This window comes from Peromyscus maniculatus, chromosome 18, assembly GCF_049852395.1.
Source record: "Peromyscus maniculatus bairdii isolate BWxNUB_F1_BW_parent chromosome 18, HU_Pman_BW_mat_3.1, whole genome shotgun sequence".
NCBI classification, from domain to species: Eukaryota; Metazoa; Chordata; class Mammalia; order Rodentia; family Cricetidae; genus Peromyscus; species Peromyscus maniculatus.
In genome coordinates, this window is record NC_134869.1 from 46,980 (window position 1) to 70,030 (window position 23,051).

Below are 23,051 nucleotides of genomic sequence, written 5' to 3' on the forward strand. Positions count from 1 at the left end.
AGAGCTAAATATCTGACAAAGCACTAATTTCTAAAAACATAAAGAACTAAAAAAACGAAAAGAAATACTAAATAAGTCAAGTGACCTAATGAATGGGCTAATAAAATGAACAGTCCCCATAAGATAAAACAAAAATGACCAATAAACACATGAAGATGGCATTTAACCTCACTAACCATGGAGAAGTGCAAATTACAACTACATTCAAGGATTGGAGGTGTGTCTCAGTGGGTAGAGTGCTTGGCTAGCATGGACAAAGCTCTGAATTCAATCCCCAACACTGCATAAATCAAGTGTCGTGGCACAAGCCTATAATCCCCAAAATTGGGAGGTTAGAGGCAAGAATTTAAGAAGTTCAAGGTCATGGATATAGAGAGTCCAGCCTTGCATGCGTGAGACCTTGTTGTCTCAAAAACAACAACAACAAAATATTATGTTTTATCTCACTATGATCAGAGTGGCAATTATTAGCAAAGTGATAAATAAAATAATAATGAATATTGATGAGGCTATGGACAAAGGGAACCTTATTTACTGCAGGTGGGAATGTAAACTAGTCCAACCACTATGGAAAGTGGTATGGAAGTTCGCCAAAACATTTGAAATCTACCACATGCACTGACTATATTATTCCTAGGTATTTACCTAAAATTATCCAAGTCAACAGATTACAGAGACACTTGTATGGTAATGTTTATTGCAGCATCATTCCCAATAGCTGAGTTATAGACAAACATAGATGTCCAACAGCAGAGGACTGGGTAAAGAAAATGTGGCATGGATACATAGTCAATTTTTTTTCAGGCATAAAGAGGAAAAATGTTATGTCATTTGCAATAAAATGGATATAGCTGGACATGACCATATAAGTGAATTAAACCAGTCCCCAATATGTAGTTCAGATATTTTATATAGAAAAATTAAATCATGTATGTATATATGGAGTGAAAATAGAAGCAAAACCATCTAGGAGAGTAACGGGGTCTAGTGGGAGGGGAGGGGTAAAGAAATGGAAGGGAGGGAGAATGCACTCGGTACAACAATGTGCAATATAGACTTGGGTGAAAATGTCCTTATGTAACGCAGTACCATGTACAATGAATATACACAATGAAAATATTTTAAACAGAAATAAATTGTTAATCTTTAAAAAAAGAAAAAAAATCTATGTTATCATTTTCAATGCCATATTCTGAAGATCTCTGAAGTGCTTTTAAGATGACCTGTCTATCTAAAATATATTTCTACTTGACCTTGAGAACAGACCTAATATGACTACAGGTTTGATTGTAATGACTAACTACTACTAACCTGCATTTCTTTATTATCCTAAATAGTTGGCAATAACTTTTAAGGACTGAAAACTGCACTGCATTGTGAAATGAACTGTATAGGAATGATTCATTGGACAAGACTAGAAATATATATAGAAGTATTTTCTAACAAAATCAATCTCAAATTTGTATCAATATACATAATTTATATACAATATACAAAAATCCAATCCAATGTGTAATATTTAAAACTAGTAGTTCCATTCTAAAAGTAGATTCAAAAATCTAACTTTCTATATTACCATATCTATATCCTCTCTTTTTTCTTTTCAGAGTAGATTCAATAATCTACCCTTTCACCTACTTTTTCTATATCCCTTTCAACATATGAAAGTCTGTAAATGGAATACACCATAAATATAACTAAAAGAAAAAATACCCACATGATCATCTCATTAAATGCTGAAAAGGCCTTTGACAAAATTCAACATTCCTTCACGATAAAAGTCTTGGAGTGGAGCGCCGGGAAGGTGACGCGGCTGCGGAGGTAACGCAGTGCGGTCGCGCGGCCCTTCCGGCGCGGGCAGGGCGCTGAGGATCGGGCGCCCCTCGGCCGCAGGCCACCTCCAGCGCCGCGGGATGTAGCACCCGGGCCCGCGGCCCCCAGCAGAGGCAGCCTGCCCGGCCTGTCCACCATCACAGGAAGATCTCTGTGGTGGTATTGTGCTCCCCAAAATATTGTGTACTCTAATAAATTTATCTGGGGTCAGAGAACAGACAGCCACTAGATACAAAGGCTAGAAAATGGTGGCACTCACACCTTTAATCCTAGCATTCCAGAGATAGAAATCCCTCTGGATCTCTGTGAGTTCAAGGCCACATTGGAAATAACCAAGCATGGTGACACACGCCTTTAATCCCAGAAAGCCAGCCTTTAATGCCAGGGAGTGGTGGTAGAAAGCAGAAAGATATATAAGGCGGGAGAACCAGAAACTAGAGGCATTTGGCTGGTTAAGATTTTGGCTGGTTAAGCATTTGGCCTGGTTAAGCTTCAGGCTTTTGAGCAGTAATTCAGCTGAGACCCATTCTGGATGAGGACTCAGAGGCCTCCAGTCTGAGGAGACAAGACCAGCTGAGGATCCAGCTAGGTGAGATAGCTGTGGCTTGTTCTGTCTCTCTGATCTACCAGCATGGACCCCAATAACTCGCCTCAGGTTTGATTTTATTAATAAGAACTTTTAAGATTCCTGCTACAGATCTCTGCCCCCTGGGGCTGAGAGACCTCAACCTTTCCTCAAGCTGAAGCCTGAGGGTATTGAGGTACCAGCCAGATGTCTTCCCACAAAGGGCCTGCGGTGGCACAGGGCAATGGGGCTCCTTCTGGGAACAGAGAAACTGACACGGCGGAACTGGCCGAACTGGGACCCCTGCTGGAGGAGAAGGGCAAACGGGCAACCACCAGCCCAGCCAAGGCTGAAGAAGAACAGACATGCCCGGTGCCTCAGGAAGAGGAGGAGGAGGTGCGGGTGCTGACGCTTCCTCTGCAGGCCCACCATGCCATGGAGAAGATGGAGGAGTTCGTGTATAAGGTCTGGGAGGGACGCTGGAGAGTCAACCCATATGATGTTCTTCCGGACTGGCTGAAAGACAACGACTACCTGTTACACGGCCATAGACCACCTATGCCCTCCTTTCGGGCTTGCTTCAAGAGCATCTTCCGCATCCACACAGAAACTGGCAACATCTGGACCCATCTGCTTGGTTTTGTTCTGTTCCTCTTTTTGGGAATCTTGACCATGCTCAGACCAAATATGTACTTCATGGCTCCCCTCCAGGAGAAGGTGGTTTTCCAGATGTTCTTTCTGGGCGCGGTGCTCTGCCTCAGCTTCTCCTGGCTCTTCCACACCGTCTATTGTCATTCAGAGAAAGTCTCTCGGACTTTTTCCAAACTGGACTATTCAGGGATTGCTCTGCTGATTATGGGAAGCTTCGTCCCCTGGCTCTATTACTCCTTCTACTGCTCCCCACAGCCACGGCTCATCTACCTCTCCATCGTCTATGTCCTGGGCATTTCTGCCATCATTGTGGCACAGTGGGATCGGTTTGCCACTCCTAAGCACCGGCAGACACGAGCAGGAGTGTTCCTGGGACTTGGCTTGAATGGTGTTGTACCCACCATGCACTTTACAATCGCTGAGGGCTTTGTCAAGGCCACCACAGTGGGCCAGATGGGCTGGTTCTTCCTCATGGCTGTGATGTACATCACCGGAGCTGGCCTGTATGCTGCTCGGATTCCAGAGCGCTTCTTTCCCGGAAAATTTGACATATGGTTCCAGTCCCATCAGATCTTCCACGTCCTGGTGGTGGCTGCAGCTTTCGTCCACTTCTATGGGGTCTCCAACCTTCAGGAATTCCGTTACGGCCTAGAAGGTGGCTGTACCGACGACTCCCTTCTCTGAGCCTTCCCACCTGAGGGTGGAGGAGGAACTTCCCAAGTGCTTTTAAAAATAACTTCTTTGCTGAAGTAAGAGGGAGAGTCTGAGTTGTCTGTTTCTAGAAGAAACCTCTTAGAGAATTGAGTACCAGTCAGCCTCAGCTCACTGTCACAGCCACCGGGCAATAAACCTCCCCCTTTCCATTCCCTGGCTGGGAGCCACTCCTCAGCAGTCCCCTCAGCAAGGACTGCTGGTCCTTCCAGGATAGGACTTTGAAGCTCATGTTGAGATTTCATCCATTCCTCCAGCCATTTTGGGGAAAAAAAAATTATGAACTGGGATTCTTCAGAAATTATGTTTGGTTTTTTCTTGAAGAAAATATGCCTCCCTCACCCCCATCCTTACTTTGTTACCTGGCTGATAACAGGCCACCCATTTTTGTAGCTCACTTTTCAAAAACAATTATAACCTGGTCCTGTCTTTCTAGGGCCTAGATCTGCTTATATGGCAGGACAGACGAAGTCACCGCCTTGATGTAGCCCGGCTAATCATGGAAGTATGTCCAGGCTTCAAGTAACTTGAGTTTAAAACCTTTTTTTTCTTGGCAGAGTAATGTAAAATTAAAATGGGGAAGATATTTAATATTTAATACTAAGCTTTAAAAAAGAAACCTGCTATTATTGCTGTGTACCTTGATGCAAAGACTATTATGATAACAAAAGAAAGTACAGACAACGCTTGGCATTCAAAGAAAAAAAAAAAAGTCTTGGAGTGATCAGAGATACAAGAAACATACCTAAACGAAATAAAGGCAACATACAGCAAGCCTACAGCCAACATCAAAATAAATGAAGAGAAACTCAAAGGGATTCTACTAAAATCAGAATAACGCAAGGCTGCTCACTCTCTCTATATCTATCAACATTAGACTTGACGTTCTAGCTAGAGCAATAAGACAACAAAAGGCGAACAAGGTGATACAAATTGGAAAAGAATAAGTCAAACATTCACTGTTTTCAGATGATATGATAGTACACATAAGTGACCCCAAAAATTCCACCAGGGAACTCCTTCAGCTGACAAACACTTTCAGTAATGTGGCAGGATACAAGATTAACACACTCAAAAAAATCAGTAGCCCTCCTATATAAAATTATAAATGGGCTGAGAATAAAATCAGAGAAACATCCACCTTTACAATAGCCAAAGACAACAAAAATTCATTGGGGCAACCTATCTGATAAGAACTTTAAGTTTTAAAAATAGAAATTGAAGAAGATATCAGAAAATAGAAAGCTCTCATATGCTTAGATAGGTAGAATCAACATAGTAAAAATAACGATCTTACCAAAGGCAATCTTCAGATTCAATTTAATCCCCATCAAAATCCCAACAAAAGTCTTCACAGACCTTCTAAGAACAATTTTCAACTTCATATGAAAACCAAAACCCAGGATAGCCAAAACAATCCTGTATAATGAAGGAATGTCTCGCAATATCACCCTGACCTCATGGACCCCTATAGAGCTATATTTAACAACAACTTGGTATTGGCATAAAAATAGACACATAGGTCAATGGAAATGAATCAAAGACCATGACTTTAATCTAAAGACATATGAACACCTGATTTTTGACAAAGAAGCTAAAATTATATAATGAAAAAAAAGAAAGCATTTTTGACAAATGGTGCTGGCATTCACACATGCTAGAATGCAAATTGATCCATTATCTGTGCCCATGCACAAAACTCAAGTCCAAATGGATCAAACACCTGAACATAAATCCAATTACACTGAACCTGATAGAAGAGAAGTAGCACAGACACTGAGAGCAACAACTAATACGTGGGACCTCCTGCAACTGAGAAGCTTCTGTAAAGAAAAGGACAGGGTCAACAGGACACAATGACAGCCTACAGAATGGGAAAAGATCTTCACCAACCCACATCTGACAGAGGGATGATCTCCAAAATATATATAGAACTCAAGAAACTAGACATCAAATTATGAAATAATCCAACTTAAAAAATGGGGTATAGATCTAAACAGAATTCACAACAGAAGAATATTAAATGGCCAAAAGACATTTAAGGAATTGCTTAAAATCCTTAGCCAAGAGGGAAATGCAAATCAAATGGCACTAAGATACCGTCTCACTAACAACCTCATAGCTTGAGTGAGCTCTACTGACACTGGGGGAATCTTCATAACTAACTATGTAACTTTTTTTGATCCCACCAATCTCTAAAACTCTGAAGATCTTCCCTGGGTGAATATTCACTTCAGAGGTCTCATCCCTAATACTCCCCTTTATCCTGACCTCATTTCTAAGCATCCTTTCTTTCTCAAATTATTGATTATTAATCTTAAGGAGGGGAAAATCTAACCGTGGACAGTGCATGTGAAGTGAGCTTTCAACTTCACTTAGATAAAGTTTCTAATGAAGCAGAGGCCTAGATTTCTGGCTTTAGAAGGAGGATCTACCTAAAGGCTTCCATTGTGAATCCAGAGGCTCCTGAAAATGGCACCTTGGCTTCAAGTCACTTTTGGATGAGGTATGTAACAGGGATGAAATAGCTATTACCAGGTGACATCAGCACATGGACATTCTACTGTATCCTGGAGAGCCCTGGCATTCCATGTGATGTCACCAGTGTTGTGGCAACACCAACTGTCATTGGGGCATTTGTGCAGTGTCTTGTGTTTCACCTACAGACATGCTGTCTAGACTGAACAGGATTGTTGGGAGACAGGATGGAGAGCACAGGGAGACCAAAGGGAGGCAGAAGGAAGATGGCCTTCAGTCTCCATGTCACACATCAAGAAATACATGGTCCTGGGAAAAGTGCAGTGAGTCCTGGGAAAGGGATGGGGGGCTTCAAGAAGGAGGATGGCTTGATCTGCTCCTTCCAGGAGTGGGGCTAAGCAGGTGAGAGTTTCTGAGAAGCAATGGGCCTACCTGCTCCTCTGAGTTCTTCAAGAGCAGAACAAAGTTGAGGATTTTCAAGGTTAGTTTGGCAGAAAGTCAGGAATATTCATGGCTGCAGCTGCTCTGTTGAGGGCCCTCTGCTTTCACTCTGAGTGGGAAGGAAGCACATGGGGACTAAAGAGGTTTCAGTACCAGCCCAGGAACTCACACACACTGGATGTCTTTTGGTATGTGTCACTAATAACAGAGACAGTAATGTCCCCTGGCCAGAGCTAGAGGCTCTCACATTTTAAATAACAACCACTAGCAGGGCAGGAACCATCAAGTATTGCTTCATGTCAGTTATCCCTAAGGTTTCTGAGTTCCTGCCCTCTCACTAGCCAGTCATCTTCCCTCTACCTTGAGTGTAGGACTGGGACATCACTCTTCCTGTAAGTATCTGTTCTTGGTGTCAGAGGGCTCACCTGTGGATGCCCAGTTCATAGGTATTTTCAGTCACACCATTCAATGGATGATAACATCTTTGCTAACATCATGATGGATGGTATGTATTCTCCTGAAGCTTTTGGCAAAAGTTTCATCTTTACCTATGTGACTTATCATTGCTCTGACAGGACCCACATAATCCTCCACCATCCTCATACATTGTAACTGCCCTGTGGATCTTCTCTGATGTGCTTATTCACATCATGGAACTGATCTTCCTTCCCCATTATACTGAGCTAATTTCTTAGCATCCTTTATTTCTCATCTTGTTAGAGATCATCAGGAAGAGAAGAGCCCTTCCTGGGCACAGTTTGGAAAATGAGTCTTGCCCTCCATACATGATGAACTATTGAATTAGAATGAAATAGATTCTAATGAATCAGAGAGATCTCTGGATTGGAAGGAGGAGGTGTTGAAGGCCTTCCCCTGTGTCTCAGGGAAGGCTCCTGGAAAGGGCAGCTTGGCTTTTGGTGAATTGGGCAAGAGTTTGTTATCAGATAGGTGAACGCTGTCGGCAGTGACTCTAACAGTCCCTTCTCTGGAAATTCTATTGTATCCTGGAGAGCCCTTGGCATCTTTTGTGAAATCACCAGTGTTGTGGCAATGCCGAATGCCCTTGAGGCATTCATGAAGTGCGTATAGGGTTCACCAATCAACATGTTGACTAGATTGAGCATACTGACTGGAAGAGAGATCTCTGGTTTTTTAGGGAGGAGTTGAGACCAGAACTGGACCTTCTAGTAATGGGGTTCAGTAGCTATAATCATCTGAAGTCATAGGCCTATGCTGCTTCTCTGGGTCCCTAAAGAGCAGATCCAAAGTGGAGGTTTCTGACGGTTAGTTGGCAGAGGGCCAGGAATGGTCAAGGATGCAGTGCTGTGCTAGGACCTTTTTCAGTTCATTCTGACTATCAAAGGATGCCAAAAGAGGCACAGAACCACTAATGAGGTATCAGGGTAGCATGTTGCTGCACTTTATTCTCAGTGGATTTCTGTAGGTTTCATGGATATCTGATATAAATACCAGACAGCAAAACTTTCCATCCATGTACCCAAGTCTGAGACATTCAGTGTCTTTTAGTCCTGCACACAGGTTATCAGGCAGGGAGGTAAAAATCACCAGGCAGTCCAGGACTTTCTTGCATCATCATCATAGCAGGTATCTGGTGACAATTCCAAGCCAACATGACTGGCCTTGCTTATGCCTTTCAGGGACAGTGGGGCTGCAGTAGGGCCTGAGGCATATATCTATCCTCAGAGATTGGAGACAGACACATCGCTTATGGACCCCAGTTTAAGGATATCTGCTCTGAATTTTGGGCCTTCGTTGGGTTCCATGCATTTCCTCTCCTTCAGGCCTCCTCTTGGGACTCCACATGATCTTTCTTGGCCCTTTGCCATTCATCTGTACAAATTCACTGTGTTTATGTACCTATAGGGACTACTAGGAAGGCATCATCCACACCTGTCTTCCTCACTGAGCAGGAGCAGCAGCTGAACCAGGTTGATAAACTGACCCTTCAGCTACAGATGATGACCAATGAGAGGAATGAACTGCTGGAACTCCTGGCCCTTTATAACAACAATGAGTTGAACAACAGGTATTCATCATGCCCTTTTCCCTGGTAACTGTCTTGACTCGACTGTGTCCTGAGTGCATCTGAGAGGCAGAACTGAAACCTGTAGGAGTGAGATTTGACACAGGCTGTTCTAATTCCTCCAAATGAAAAAGCAGAGCCTGTGGCCTGATTCACGATCTACAGACGGGCAGAAAGGTGTAAGATCACAACATGCATTTCAAGAGGCCTTGGCAGACATCAGCTTTTAGGAGATGCTTGGTATTCTGGGTTGAGTGTTTATATTTATTTTTGCTTTTTGCTCTGGGAATAGGCTGAAAGGCCTTGTGGTCCTACTCGTCCATCTGTGTGTCTGGAAGGCTTGGAGTTCATCCCTGCTCCTCTCTGGTCTTGCTCCTTATACTTTGAGGCAATGCCCCCTACGTGCATTTCTTTGACATCCTGTGTGTGGGTTCATGTGTGTGAAGTGCTCTCTAAGGGGCCCAAACATTTCAAACAAAGCAGTGGCCGGTTTTGCCCTTTTCACTTCTCTCTCCCTTGATAAACCATTAGATTACATTCCTAAATTTAGTCCCCAAAGTCCATTCCCTTTAGTGGACACTGACTCATTCTTGAAAATAAACACCAAAGTTCAACAATCAAAATTCATTACTTGGTTACACTGGCTAACCTGTCCCATCAGAGCTCAACAATTTACCCAGCACAGACTTAAACTTGTCTACTTAAAAACCCACTGTTAAAAAAGCCTGCTGCTTGCTGTGTGCCTTCGCCTGCTCAAGAGACAGGCTCCCAAGCTATGCTTGCACTGCTAGGTTAATAAATCTCCTTGTGCTGAGGATTGTGTGTCTGAGTGTGTTCTGTACTGGCTCTGAGAGGCTCACTTACTGTGTGTGTGTGTGTGTGTGTGTGTCCGTCCTTTCAGATCCTGAGAGTCAGAGATTGATAGTAGGTCTGAATATTCACATGTCTCAAAGATTTCTGGTGATGGAAGTGCTGAGGCCAGGGAGCCCCACATTGAGCATCACTGCTCTCAGCCTTTGTGCTCATCCTGGTCCCTCATTGGATTCCCCTTGGGTGTTTATAAAGCTATCTGAATGTAGTGCCTCCCCATGGCAATACAGATCATGAGTTCTGGGTATCCTTGTAAGGAGAAAGAATCTCTGTTCTCAAGACAGTGGGAATGTCATTGCAGATTTCAGATACAACCCCATCTGTGGCACAGACTGCTCAGACCTTCATAGCCAACTAGTCTGTTCCTAGAGTTCTACTGAGGGAGCTCATGTAGCCCTGCCTCCTTCCCTATTGACACCCAGCCTTTCCTGGCCATGGGACAGTAAGGCAAGTCTAATGCACATCAGGAGGTCCAGTATAGAATTCAGGGTGTGACATCCAGTGGGCTAGGGTAGTATAAAACAGAATCTTAATTTATGTGTTTCCTGAGGCCTGTATTCATGGGGTTCTTTGCTCTTGGGGCCATGCCCTACCACAGGCTGAAATATGAGCTGGAGATGCTGAAAACACAGCATAAGAAGGAGATGTCAGATGTAAAGAAATTCCCCAAGGAAATTTGTGAGGCTTCGTACAAGTGCAAGGAGCTGAGTGAGCACACCAACTCCTACCGGTGAGTGCCTAATTTAGATGGGACCCCTGAAATTGTTAAGGACTGCTTCAGGTATTCTGATGTTTTTCCAGTCCTGCCTGACCCAACTGTCAGGAGGAATCTGTCCCATCCACCTCCTGCAGCCAAATGGTCCCAAAGACACACACAGAGGCTTATATTACTTACAAACTGTATGGCCAATGGCTTAAGTTTCTGGCTAGCTAGCTCTATCATCTTAAATTAACCAATTTCTATTAATCTATGTTTCCCACATGGCTGCTGCATGGCCAGGCTGCTGGCATGTTGCTCCTTGGGTGGCAGCTGGCAACTCCTCTACCTCTGACTTTCCTCTCTGTCTCTCCTGGATTTTTCTGTCTGGTTCCATCCTGCCTTGCCATAGGCCAAAGCAGCTTATTTATTAACCAATGGGAGTAACACATATTCACAGCATACAGAAGACATCCCACAGCAGCTTCTTCCCTTCTTCACCTTTGAATAAAGTTGGGCTGTGGTTCCAGACTGTTTACCTCTTAGCAAGCAGCCTGCCTTATATCTATCTCTTGGACTTGTGCCTCCTAAACTGGGTTCTCCTAAGAGTGAAGAGTCTGAGAGCCCCTCCCAACATTTTCCTGTCAACTTCTGGAGCTTCTAGAGAGAAAACATGGTTTGCACCATGAATATTTTCTGTGGCTCTGGCAGGAGCTTACAGAGCTGGTTTCTATGGGAAACATGGATGGAACGTATTCCCACTGGGTCCTCTGTCCGCCTTAGGGCATGGTTTTCCTCTGCCTGCTCACATTTCCCCAATACTGTGAACAGTTAAGCACCAGGGTGTGTGTGGAGGAAGTGGGGGATCCAGTTTTGACAGGTACATGGATCCCTTTTGCTGTCAGGGTATTCAGAAGTAGTTTGAATCTTTCTGTAATTTGCCTATTCTCTGGCTTTGGCCTGCACCTGAGTGATGCTGCCATGGCTAATGTGGGTTCCTGCCCAGGGTTCATGGGGATGGGGACATGGGACCTTGCAGGAAGATGGTATTAGGAGGCAGGAGGGGCAGATGGAGGTAGAGCTCATCATTTTTGGTGACATTTCAGCACCCTCTACTGTCAGCTCCTGAGTGAATGGACTCAGCTAAAGGAAAAAGTGAGCACGTTGAAAAAGAACAACAGAAAGCTGCATGGGGAGCAGATTTTACTACAAGAATCCTGTGAGGAGGCCAGGAGGCTCTGTGAGGAGGCCTATGAGAAGATCTATGACCTCTGCACAAAGCAGCAGCAGGTAGGTTGAAGCAGCAGGGCCAAGATGCAGACCTGTCTAACCATACACACACATATACACACACCCATGTAACCATCTACTCACTTTTCCAAGTGACCCATCCCATCCAATAGTTCATTTCTGTGATCATTCACAAGTCTTTCTGGCGAGTTAGCCTCTTGGAAGGCACTGCATGACTGCCAAGGAATCCTACAGCTCTGCTAGAAGCTGCAGTGCATTAAGGGAGATTAGTAAATCACATACCACTCACCTATGTGTCAGTATGGTAGGAGCAGTGTTATGATGGGAGCCACTTAGGGAGTAGCACAGAGATCTGAGTGAGTGAGGTCAAGGGTCTTGGTCTGATTTGCTTGGCATGGGTGTTATGAGATCAGAGGCAGAAACAGCATGGAAGGAGGAACGTCCTAGCAAGACTAATACTCAACTTCATATGGAAAAACAAAAAACCCAGGATAGTCAAAAGAATTCTGTACAATAAAACAACCTCTGGAGGCATCACAATCCCTGACTTCAAGCTCTACTATAGTGCTACAGTAATAAAAACAGCTTGGTATTGGCATAAAAACCAGCATGTGGACCAATGGAATCGAATTGAAGACCCTGACATTAACCCACACACCTATTAACATATAATTTTTGACAAAGAAGCCAAAAGGGTACAATGGAAAAAAGAAAGCATCTTCAACAAGTGGTGCTGGCATAACTGGATATCAACTTGTAGAAGGCTGCAAATAGATCCATATCTGTCACTGTGCACAAAACTTAAGTCCAAGTGGATCAAGGACCTCAACATAAATCCAGCTACTCTGAACCTGCTAGAAGAGAAAGTAGAAAGGAGTCCTGAATGCACTGGCATAGGAGATAACTTCCTAAATATAACACCAGTAGCACAGACCCTGAGAGAATCAATCAATCAATGGGACCTCTTGAAACTGAGAAGCTTTTGTAGAGCAAAGGATACGGTCAACAAGGCAAAGCAACAGCCTACAGAATGGGAAAAGATCTTCACCAACCCCACATGTGACAGAGGACTGATATCCAGAATATATAAGGAACTCAAGAAATTAGACATCAAAAGGACCAACAGTCCAATTGAGAAATGGGCTTTAGAATTAAACAGAGAATTCTCAACAGAGGAAACCCAAATGGCTGAAAGACATTTAAGGAATTGCTCAACATCCCTAATCATCAGGGAAATGCAAATCAAAACAACTATGAGATACCACCTTACGCCTGTCAGAGTGGCTAAGATCAAAAACACTGAAGACACTTTATGCTGCAGAGGATGTGGAACTAGGGGAACTCTCCTCCACTGCTGGTGGGAATGCAAGCTTGTACAACCACTTTGGAAATCAATATGGTGCTTTCTTAGAAAATTGGGAATCAATCTCCCCCAAGATCCAGCTATACCACTCCTGGGCATATACCCAAAAATGCTCAATCATACCACAAGAGCACTTGCTCAGCTATGTTCATATCAGCATTGTTTGTAATAGCCAAAACCTGGAAACAACCTAGATGCCCTTCAACTGAAGAATGTATAAATATATTGTGGCACATATACACAATGGAATACTACTCAGCAGAGAAAAACAACGACATCATGAGGTTTGCAGGCAAATGGATTGATCTAGAAAAAAATCATCCTGAGTGAGGTAACCCAGACTCAGAAAGACAAATATGGTATGTACTCACTCATAGGAGGATGCTAGATGTGGAACAAGGATGACTGGACTGCTACTCACATCACCAGTGAGGCTACCTGGAAAATGGGACCCCAAGAAAGACACAGAGAAATGGATGAGATCTACATGAACAGCCTGGACATGAGTGGGAGCAATGAAGGGCGAGGGTCAAGGGAAAGAGAGCGGGAGATCCTAGCTAGATCAAGAAAAGAGAGGGAGAACAAGGAATAGGAGACCATGGTAAATGAAGACCACATGAGAAAAGAAAGAAACAAAGCGCTAAAGAGGCCCACAGAAATCCACAAAGATACCCCCACAAAAGACTGCTGACAGTGGTCGAGAGACAGCTGGGACTGACCTACTCTGGTGATGGGATGGCCAAACACCCTAATAGTTGTGCCATAAACCCACCGAAGGACTGAGGAATCTGGATGCAGACATACACGGTTAGGCCCTGGGTGGAGCGCTGGGAGTCTAATTAGTGAGAAAGAGGAGAGTTTATATGAGCGAGAATTGTTGAAACCAAGGTTGGATAAAGCACAGAGACAAATAACCAAATGAATGGAAACACATCAACTATGAACCAAAGGATGAGGGGCCCCCAACTGGATCAGGCCCTCTAAATAGGTGAGACAGTCGATTGGCTTGATCTGTTTGGGAAGCATCTAGGCAGTGGTACCAGGTCCTCGGCTCATTGCATGAGTTAGCTGTTTGAAACCTAGGACTTATGCAGGGATGCTTGGCTCAATCTTGGAGGAGGGGACTGGACCTGCCTGGACTGAGTCTATCAGGTCGATCCCAGTCCTTGGGGGAGACCTTGATCTGGAGGAGGTGGGAATGTGGAGTGTGCTGGGGGGAAGGGGAGGGGGGCAGGAAGGGAGAGAACAAGGGAATCTGTGGCTATTATGTAGAACTGAATAGTATTGTAAAATAAAAAAAAAACTAAATAAAAAAAATGAAGCAATGGATCTATTTTAAAATTAATAAGTAGAATTCTTTTCTTTCACAGCATAGAAGTAACTTCCCAGGAAATATCTGGTTTGTCTTACTGGCTTCACACATAGAACCTGACATTTTGATGCCCACTCTAACATATATATGGCTGAGTTCTTAGGAAAGATTCCTCCTCATAGTTGTATAGAGTGCGCATTTCAGGAAAGTGCTGTGGGTGACCTAAGTAGCCTCCTACTGACTAACTGGGGCTGTTTTCACATAATATGCACTGTAATCCAGTCAAAAGTTGTTGGGTAATGACAATGGCGATTTCCATTTTGAAGTGCAATCAATGTCTTTTGTGTCAGAATCTGGGCAGGTTTAGTGAGGAGACTATGATGGGTCAACTTGGATCTATCAGGAGGCTTCATGTCCAGCCCTCTTCCATGGGCACTTGGTATTGTGTGGTCAAACTCAGTTGTGCAGAGGTTGTTACTTATATGTACAATCATTGAGTCTGTGAAAAAAAACTGTCCTAGGAGGGGAAATAATTTCAGGCCAGGGCAGAAAAGCCTGGCTGTGTCTAAGAAGCTTGTAGACAACAGGGAGGACCCACTACCTCTCCCTGTAGTACAAAAGGAGTTGCAACATTCCAGCCTCCTCCCTTCCCCTTCTGGGTTCAAGAGAGGTAGGTGTGTGTGTGTGTGTGTGTGTGTGTGTGTGTGTGTGTGTGTGTGTGTGTGTGTGTATTTGTGTGTTTCCCTATGTGTAATTTTGTGGGTATGAAAATATGTGTTTGAGCCTCTATGTGTATGTTCACTCACTCATGGAACAATGGAACATCGTTACGAATGGTGGAGACAGATTTGAATGAGAAAGTACTGTGCCTAATCTGGTTAGTACCACTTTGCATCAGTCAAAGAACAGATGATGTTGTCCATCATTCTGCATGTACACACAGCTAACTACAACAAAAGACAGAAAACTGATGAAGGCTAAAAGGTTTTCAGGTATTTTCTGGTTTTTCAGGTAGAGGCAGAATTATTCATCTGCAAAAAAATCCTCTCGAGAAAAACAAAGTAATGGGGTCCATGAAGGTGAGAAAGAGGCTACTGAGAAGAGGAAAGGCTGCCTGAGGGTTTGTGTCCTTCTCTGCTCTGGGTAAATGGTGGCTGACCACTGATGACTTACCTGAATTCTGTTTTGTTTTTCTCCTCATTGCCTGCTGCCATTTTCCTTTCACCTTTGCCTAACCTTGCTTCAGCTAACCTTGTCCTTGGAGCTTGGCCTGGACTCTATTCCCTGAGAAATTCTGAACTGCAGAGATGCTTGTGACTGCATCTCAGCCCAGCAGAAGTCCCACAGCTATGCTGAGGTGTGAGAAGAGGCTGTCTCAGTGCACCCCTTAGGCTCCTCACACTCTAAAGCACCCACTCCATGTTGTGTCTGCAGCACTCAGAAACTGCTTTTATTCCAAACTTCTTCATACTGAGTTAAAATCGGCCTGATGGAAGGTTGGGAGAAATGAGAACTATCAGATATTGGTAGGATTATAAGATGTTGTAGACCTGTGAGAAGCTCTTTAAAATTATTCAGAATGTTGAATGCAGACTCCAAGTGGACCATTGATTCCAGAATGTAAAGTAGGTGTCCACAGAGAAGAGAGGACAACAGGGTTACAGCACGACTCATCAGAACACCCCCAACTAGAAACTACTCAAATGCACATCCTTGATGAGTACAAACATACAATGTGGTCCATGGAATATAGTTAAACATGGAATAATACATGCAATCCTTTCACTGAGTTAGTCAACCTTCTGTTACTCAAAGAAATACCTGACACAGTCATCTTACTTGGAGGAAAGGTTAATATAGACTCCTGAGTTTAGAGATTTTCTAGTTTCTGAGCATGTTGCTTTGGGCCTAAATTGAGGCAACCTATGCTTTAGAGAGCTTCTTTAGGAGGAAGCTGCCCTCCCTGGAGGCACTGGGAAGCATTGAGTGAGAGCGAGGGGCTGGCCCATTGCCATCCAGTGGTCCTGTGCTGGGGAACTAAGCCTTCAATTCTCAGACTGGAGAACTTGCTAGGAGAGCTTGGATTACTGGTAAAGGATCCCTGGGGTTCACCTGTCTGTGTACAGGTTTACAAGGCAAGCATTACATTGACTTATCTGCATACTGAATTCTTCTCCCAGATCACCAGGCATGCATGTGTTATACAGACACACAGGCAGGCAACACCTGCACATATAAAGTAAAAATAAAATGAAAAATTATCTAAACAGAGTAAAAGTACACAATCTTCTCAACATCACTGTGTTCAGAGCATCTTGAGTTTTCCTTTCTCTCTACTGGAATCTGGGTAGAGAGGCTGTGGGTTAATGAAAGGTCACTTTCTTCTTCATAGTATCCCAGGTGATCTCATATTACATCAGTGTTTTCTGGTAAAGCAAACATGGAGACAATGTAGTGTGCTTGTATGTGTGCATCCATGTACATGTGTGTGTTCAACAGTGTGTGTGTGTGTGTGTGTATGTGCATGTGTCTATATGTACAGGGGTGCAGGAAACCCTCTCCTAAAAACACAATGTTCTAATGAACAGGAACATCAAAGACTTGAGGAAGATCTTCAGTCCCTGATGAAGCAGAAGGATCTGCTCACCCAGCAAAGGGACTTGGCAGCAAAGCTGCAGCATCACTTCACTGTGTCCCAGATGAGGTAAGAGCCCAGGCTTCCAGAAGCAGGGGGATCTAAGTGGGTCCACTGTACCTGGATCTATGTCCTCTTGAGTTTCTGTTCAATTGGCAAAGCTTCCAGCCACAGCCAGGAAGAGAACACCTCAGAGTGTCATTGCTGACTCAGTCAATAGGAACTTATGTCCAAGAAGCAATATGCTTTCTCCTTGGTCTTATGGGGATTGTGTCCCCTTCTTCCCTTCTGAGAACTCTAGTATGCTCCGAGTATCTCAAATATAACATTAGATCTCCTCACAAATATTCCCATGGCATCCAGAAATCTACAAGGGGAATCATCAATCATGAAGGAAAGTGTGTCCTCCTGCAACTTTATTTTCCATCAGGAACATCACATTTAGAGATAAGTGTCTACCCTTTGGCAGATTTGAATACAGCAGTGTCCTGCTGATTGCAGGCTCTCTGCAGTGTTTATCAGTTTTTCATGAGAAGATTTACTCTGGTCATGAACAGAGTAGGAGTTGACAAGTTAAACCCATGCAGGGGTCTGGGCTGTAGGATTAATCAGAGCCTTCTCTGCATTGCTGTGTAGGCTCGACTAGAGGGCAGGCATAGAGTTTTCCAGGAGGTTCTCATTCACCTGGTATCTAATTGAGGCCAGCTGCATCTTCCCTGACCTGACCCTCAGACCTTGTCATAGTGATATTTCTCCAAAATGATGTCTTTGGACTGTTGGAGAAATATGCTGTTTTTTCTAATCCAGCACAGTGTGTATTTTCCAGTTCAACTTCTAGCAGTTTTTAAAAGTTGAGAAAAAAAATCCTGCCCAGGGTCTCTCTGACCCTTTTGCCTTGGGGAAGCAGGGACTGAACTCAGCTGAAAGGTAATGCTCGATTGTCTAGTATGTCTGAGTATATCTGAGGGGAGGTGGCTCCCCCAGGCTTGTGCCCCAGCTGCCTTTCTCCCCTAGGTTTGAAAACCTCCAGCAGGAACCTGAGCAGACCACAGCCCAGGATGAGAGCCTCCTGCAGATGGAGCTGCTGAAGCAGAAACACTATGTCTCAGGCAAGTAAGCAACCATTGAGCCCCATCCCCAGCAGCCAGAGTGTTCATGGGGTGTGTTTCCTTCCTTAACTTTTGTTTACTAGGGGTGAATAGGCCCTGATTTTCTTGCCATATGCAAAGCAAAACTGTTTCTGAATCATATTTTCTTTTCTGATTTTCCCTGACAGTACCTGTTAAGGAGACTGGGAAGGCTGGAAGAAGCCAAAGACACCTTGAAGGCATGTCATTCTACACTCCAGGTTCAAGGCCTCCTCAGAAAATGCCACCTCTTTTCAGCTTTGAACTCACTAGTGAGGCAAATATCAAGTTACCATGAAGCGGTCCAGCCACAATCGGATCCACATCTGTTGGCTCACTATCCCCAGATAAAAGTTTGTGTAAAAACAAGTCTAATATACAGAGAACACAACACAAATTACTAAGAACCCTGACTCCATATGTGATGGAAATCTGACAAGGAAGATGGTGTTAATGTCACACTGCCATCCAGACAGACCACATCAAAAGCATAAGATTCTCTCTACTGCAGTTTTCAAGCTGAAGCCATGTCATGGGCAAGTGTAGCTGAAGATAATTCACTACAGAGAATATGCCAATTCCTCACCTCTTTTGCTCTTCCATAATGAAATTCCAAAGGAAACTGAAATTTCCTGTTTTTCTTTTTTTTGTTTGTTTGTTTTTTGGTTTATATCTTAGGATATTTATGCTTTGGTTTTTGGTTTTCTTCATTTTTGTTTAAGGTTGTGTTAAATTTTGTTATACTTTTCTTCTTGTCATTGCTTTAATAGTTTGCTAAGTCTATATACTGTATATAATGACTGCTGTGTTGAAAACTCCCATTGAGTAAAATAATGTATTTTATGAATAAAATAAATTTCAAACTTTTCACTCTAAGACTCTTCTTTAGTCAGATGAGGTTTCACATGCCTGCAAACCCAGAAATCACAGGCTTGGATGTATCTCAAGAAGTTCCTGGAATCTTGGGCGGCACACTGATTTCCCAGCCATGGGCCTCTGGGATACACAGGGGGTGGCGACTTGGATGTTCGTGTATAGCCTACCTCATGGATACCAACTACATAATAGAAAAATTAGACATATTGTATCCTTGAGGTCATATATTTAGCTACCAGTAAAATGTGGTACACTGTACACACATGTTCACGGAATCTTCATGTAGACCAAATTAAAGCGAAACACAAGTATATTGTTCCAGGCCACTCAGGAAATGAGAACCCTCATTAAACTTGTATAAAGGAAATTAGGAAGTAAAAAGCAATCTGTCTCTGGTTTTCTTGAAATATATCATGAGTGATAAGTGAACAGCAGAGCTGATTTCCTGTAAGACAATTTAGGATATTTTGTGGCGCTTTTGTTTATACTTATGGGTGTTTTGCCACCACATACATGCAATTCCCACAAAGGCCAGGTGAGGGCAGATTCCACCTGCATTTTAAGTTAAAAAGATTTGTTAGCTGTCTGTCCTGTGAGTCTTCTGAGACAGGAATAAATGCTCTTAATGGATGAGCAATCTCCACAGTCCTGTAATAGACCCTTGTCCTCCCAGCCCTGTGTGCTGTATTAGGTGGATTGGATCACTCCCCACCAAAGACTGAAGTTTATTGAAAACTGTAGGGACAGGCATGCTAATTGTCTTAGGCTGCCACACATCCATTCAGGGCTCTCATAGGTTCAGGATCCTGCCCCAGTCACTGACTGTCAGATTGGAACAGATTTGCTAGATCTCTTCTAGGCTGACAACACCTATTAAGCCAGTCTGATGTAATAAAAATTGAGAAGACCCTCCTGGGGGTAGAGGTAGGATGAGGAATCCCTCTTGATGGTCATGATAAGCAATGTTGGGAGGAACCCAGAACTAGGTAGAGTGGATGGAGTCTGTGTCAGGGGCACATGTCTCTGATGCAGAGTGATTCTGTGCAAAACTAAAAAAGGAGAGAAGTGGTTGAAGCTGCTCTTTTACCACAGCAGATCTCAGATCATATTGAGAAAGTTCTTCCAGAGACTGATTTACTCTGGTGAAGCTCCTCTGGAATAGATCTGACTCCTGAGACTGACAGTGAGGCAGAGATTTAATGTGTAAAGAAAGTTATCCCCTGGGTCTCCAGACTGGAGCTCTCACATCAAGGGTAAGAAGAACCTACTGTCCTCTGATCTTCCTGTGTGTGTGGGAGGGGGTGCCAGATCTTACCCCACTGAAGCTAAGACATCTGGTTTTTCATTTCTCACTTAAACTAGAATCTCTCCATCTCATATAATTACTCATTTAATTAGATTACTGTGTGTTCCGTTTGAGAAATTTCAGACTTGTGTTATTTTACTTTCTCACCCAGAAGGTATAGAAACCTAGTGGGCAAGCATCAAATCATCACCTAAAACACAGGTTAAGGGAATGTGACCATGTGGATTTTATAACTGAGATAAGGCTGTTGTGAGACCCAAACTACTCTAAAAGTTCTCTACCTGGCTGGTGCATTGGTCATGGTTCCATTGGTCTAACACCTTATTGAATGAATTTCTATATATACAGAAGGCTATTGTTTAGAATGACTTAGAGGCTGTGCTCCAGCTATTTGAACATTGGCTGGCTATGATGACAAAGTCCAAGAATCCAGCAGTTTCTCAGTCCACTACACTTGATGTCTCACCCATCAGTAGTATAGTCTGGAATGCCAAAGAATTTGGCTCCAATGCCAGTGACGGAATGAACTTGCTAGCAAGGTGAGACCAAGCAGCTAAAGAGCAAAAACTCCCTTCTTCCATTTCTTTATATGGGCTTCCAGCACAAGGCCTGGCTGATTACAGGTGGGGTTTTTGGGCTTTAAAACATCTGAGGTGAAGGTGTTTCTTTCTCCATCAATATCTAGATTAAAGGAATGTCTTCCTTATGCAAAGATCTGATTACATGTGTATCTTCTCTCTTCAAATTAAGCAAAAATACCTCACAGGTGTGCCCCTCAATATTTGGGTTTTGCTTAATTGCAGATGTAGTAAATTTCACAACCAAAAAGAGCCATCACAACTTCACCCCATGTCCACTTGACACACAATTACATCTTTTTATATCATAATTAATTTCCAAATGGAAAATAACCAGGTCATAATAATCCCTAAACATGATATAATTATTCCAAGTACAAGACAAACACATTATGTATTAGACCAGCTCAAAATTATGCCTAGCATGATTTAACTATCCCTGTACAACTGCAAGCACATTATAAAGTTAGAGTAAGTGGTAATGTCCCTTGAGGGACATTTTTTAGTATCTCAAATTTAAATATGATAAACATCAATATTCTTCCTTCTTTTGTAATGAATGTTTTTATTTATTTGTTTATTTTTGTTTTTACATCCTAACCAAAATTTCACCTCCATCCTCTCCTCTCAATCCTCCACCCACCTCCACTCTTCCTGATCCACACCCATTCCTCCTCTTTCTTCTCTTCAGAAATGGGCAGGCCTCCTATGAATATCTGTCTGCCATGTTATATCAAGTTGTGGTGGGACTAGGCATGACCTCTTCTATTAAGGCTGGATGTAGCAATTCAGTAGGAGGAATGGGGTCCAAAAGCAGAAATTAGAGACAAGCTGTGCTCCCACTGTTAGGAGTCTCACAAGAAGACCAAGTTATACAACAGTGAAATATATGCAGAGTGCCTAGGTCAGTCCCATGTAAGCTACCTGGTTGGTGGTTCACTATGAGCCTAGGTTAGTTAGTTCTGTGGGATGCTTCTGGGGCTCCTGACACCACTATCAAATACAAAAATTTAATTGTTTATTCACTAATTTACATGCATTGGTATTTTTCCTTAATGAATGCCTGTGTGAGGGTGTGGATTCCTCTAGAACTGGAGTTACAAACATTTGTGAGCTGCATTGATTTTTTCATTATTTTAAAAATTAATTATTTCATATGACGAGTGTATGGAAATCTACCGATCAAATTTAAAACAGTAAAATATATCCATTTGCTTATTTTGAGAGGGAGAAATACATACATACATATGACAGAGAATGAACAAACACAACACATCATGCCATTCTGTCATTCTGTTTATATAGAGGTTATTGAACTAATTAGGAGGAGTAAACTCTTTCCTTCCACCCAACTGGGCATCTCATTGGCCCTTCCCTGGTACTTTCCATGATCAACTCATGGATTTCTACCTTAGAGGGTTTTCTTGTGGTTCTGAAAGTTAGAAAATATTATTACTAAAGTGCATTGTGAAAAATTTGAGCTGAATTTTGTTTCAAATGAATGACACTCTTAATAAAAGCTCACTGTAGTGGAAAGAATTCTTGATGGGAAGAGGGTTGCTGTGTGTCCAGCTTGAAGAAACTGCTTGTCCAGAGTAATTCATGGGAAAAGGCAAAAGTGAAGTTACTCTGCCATGCAGGTAAGGGAATTCACTGGAAATAACCAGTGAAAAAGCACCAAGGAAGGTTCCAGGGTAAGTCATTGAAATGCCATGTTTCTTCTTGGCATTGTGCCTTTGAGAGTCTGTCCTTTGTGCCCCGTGCACTTCCCTGGTCTAAGGCTATTGGTCATTTGTGCTGTGCAGGCCTCTGTGGACAGTTCAGGTTTCAGCATTTAACCAGTTTCAGCAATCATCACATACTTTTCCCAATATAACATTCCTACAAGGATCAAAATTTCCAAGGCACTTCAGAAGTTAAATAGCCTTTGTGGTTATTGCATGTTTTAGAATACTAATGTCTCAGCCGGGCCGGGCAGTGGTGTTGCAGGCCTTTAATCCCAGCACTCGGGAGGCAGACCCAGGCAGATGGCTGTAAGTTTGAGGCCAGCCTGGACTACCAAGTGAATTCCAGGAATGGCTCAACGCTACACAGAAAAACTCTGTCTCGAAAAACCAAAAAAAAAAAAAAAAAAAAAAAAAGAAAGAAAGAAAGAAAGAAAGAAAGAAAGAAAGAAAGAAAGAAAGAAAAAGAAAGAAAAGAAAATCTTGGACTCACAGACTTAATCTACAGATATAAGTTGACCTCCTGAGTACCAACTGTGTAGATTATATACATTTCATTTAAAACACGAACTATGCTCAATACATGCAC

At 43.0% G+C, this 23,051-nt stretch overlaps 2 protein-coding genes and 1 pseudogene across 2 annotated transcripts; all 3 read left to right on the forward strand.

Moving 5' to 3' along the window:
• The first annotated feature begins 2,565 nt into the window (after positions 1 to 2,565).
• LOC143269345 (adiponectin receptor protein 1 pseudogene) lies at positions 2,566 to 3,802 on the forward strand (annotated as a pseudogene).
• Positions 3,803 to 10,177: 6,375 nt separating this feature from the next.
• On the forward strand, positions 10,178 to 11,677 carry LOC143269426 (disks large homolog 5-like). The gene is made up of 2 exons (XM_076554665.1): positions 10,178 to 10,323; positions 11,397 to 11,677. Exons 1-2 carry the CDS (start codon positions 10,178 to 10,180, stop codon positions 11,587 to 11,589), a joined length of 339 nt encoding a protein of 112 aa, XP_076410780.1. The 3' UTR covers positions 11,590 to 11,677.
• A 1,620-nt stretch (positions 11,678 to 13,297) lies between these two features.
• LOC143269353 (uncharacterized) lies at positions 13,298 to 18,847 on the forward strand. The gene is made up of 4 exons (XM_076554427.1): positions 13,298 to 15,336; positions 16,805 to 16,920; positions 17,866 to 17,960; positions 18,128 to 18,847. The coding sequence occupies exons 2-4, from the start codon at positions 16,841 to 16,843 to the stop codon at positions 18,274 to 18,276; spliced, it is 324 nt and encodes a 107-aa protein (XP_076410542.1). The 5' UTR covers positions 13,298 to 15,336; positions 16,805 to 16,840; the 3' UTR covers positions 18,277 to 18,847.
• Positions 18,848 to 23,051: the final 4,204 nt, after the last annotated feature.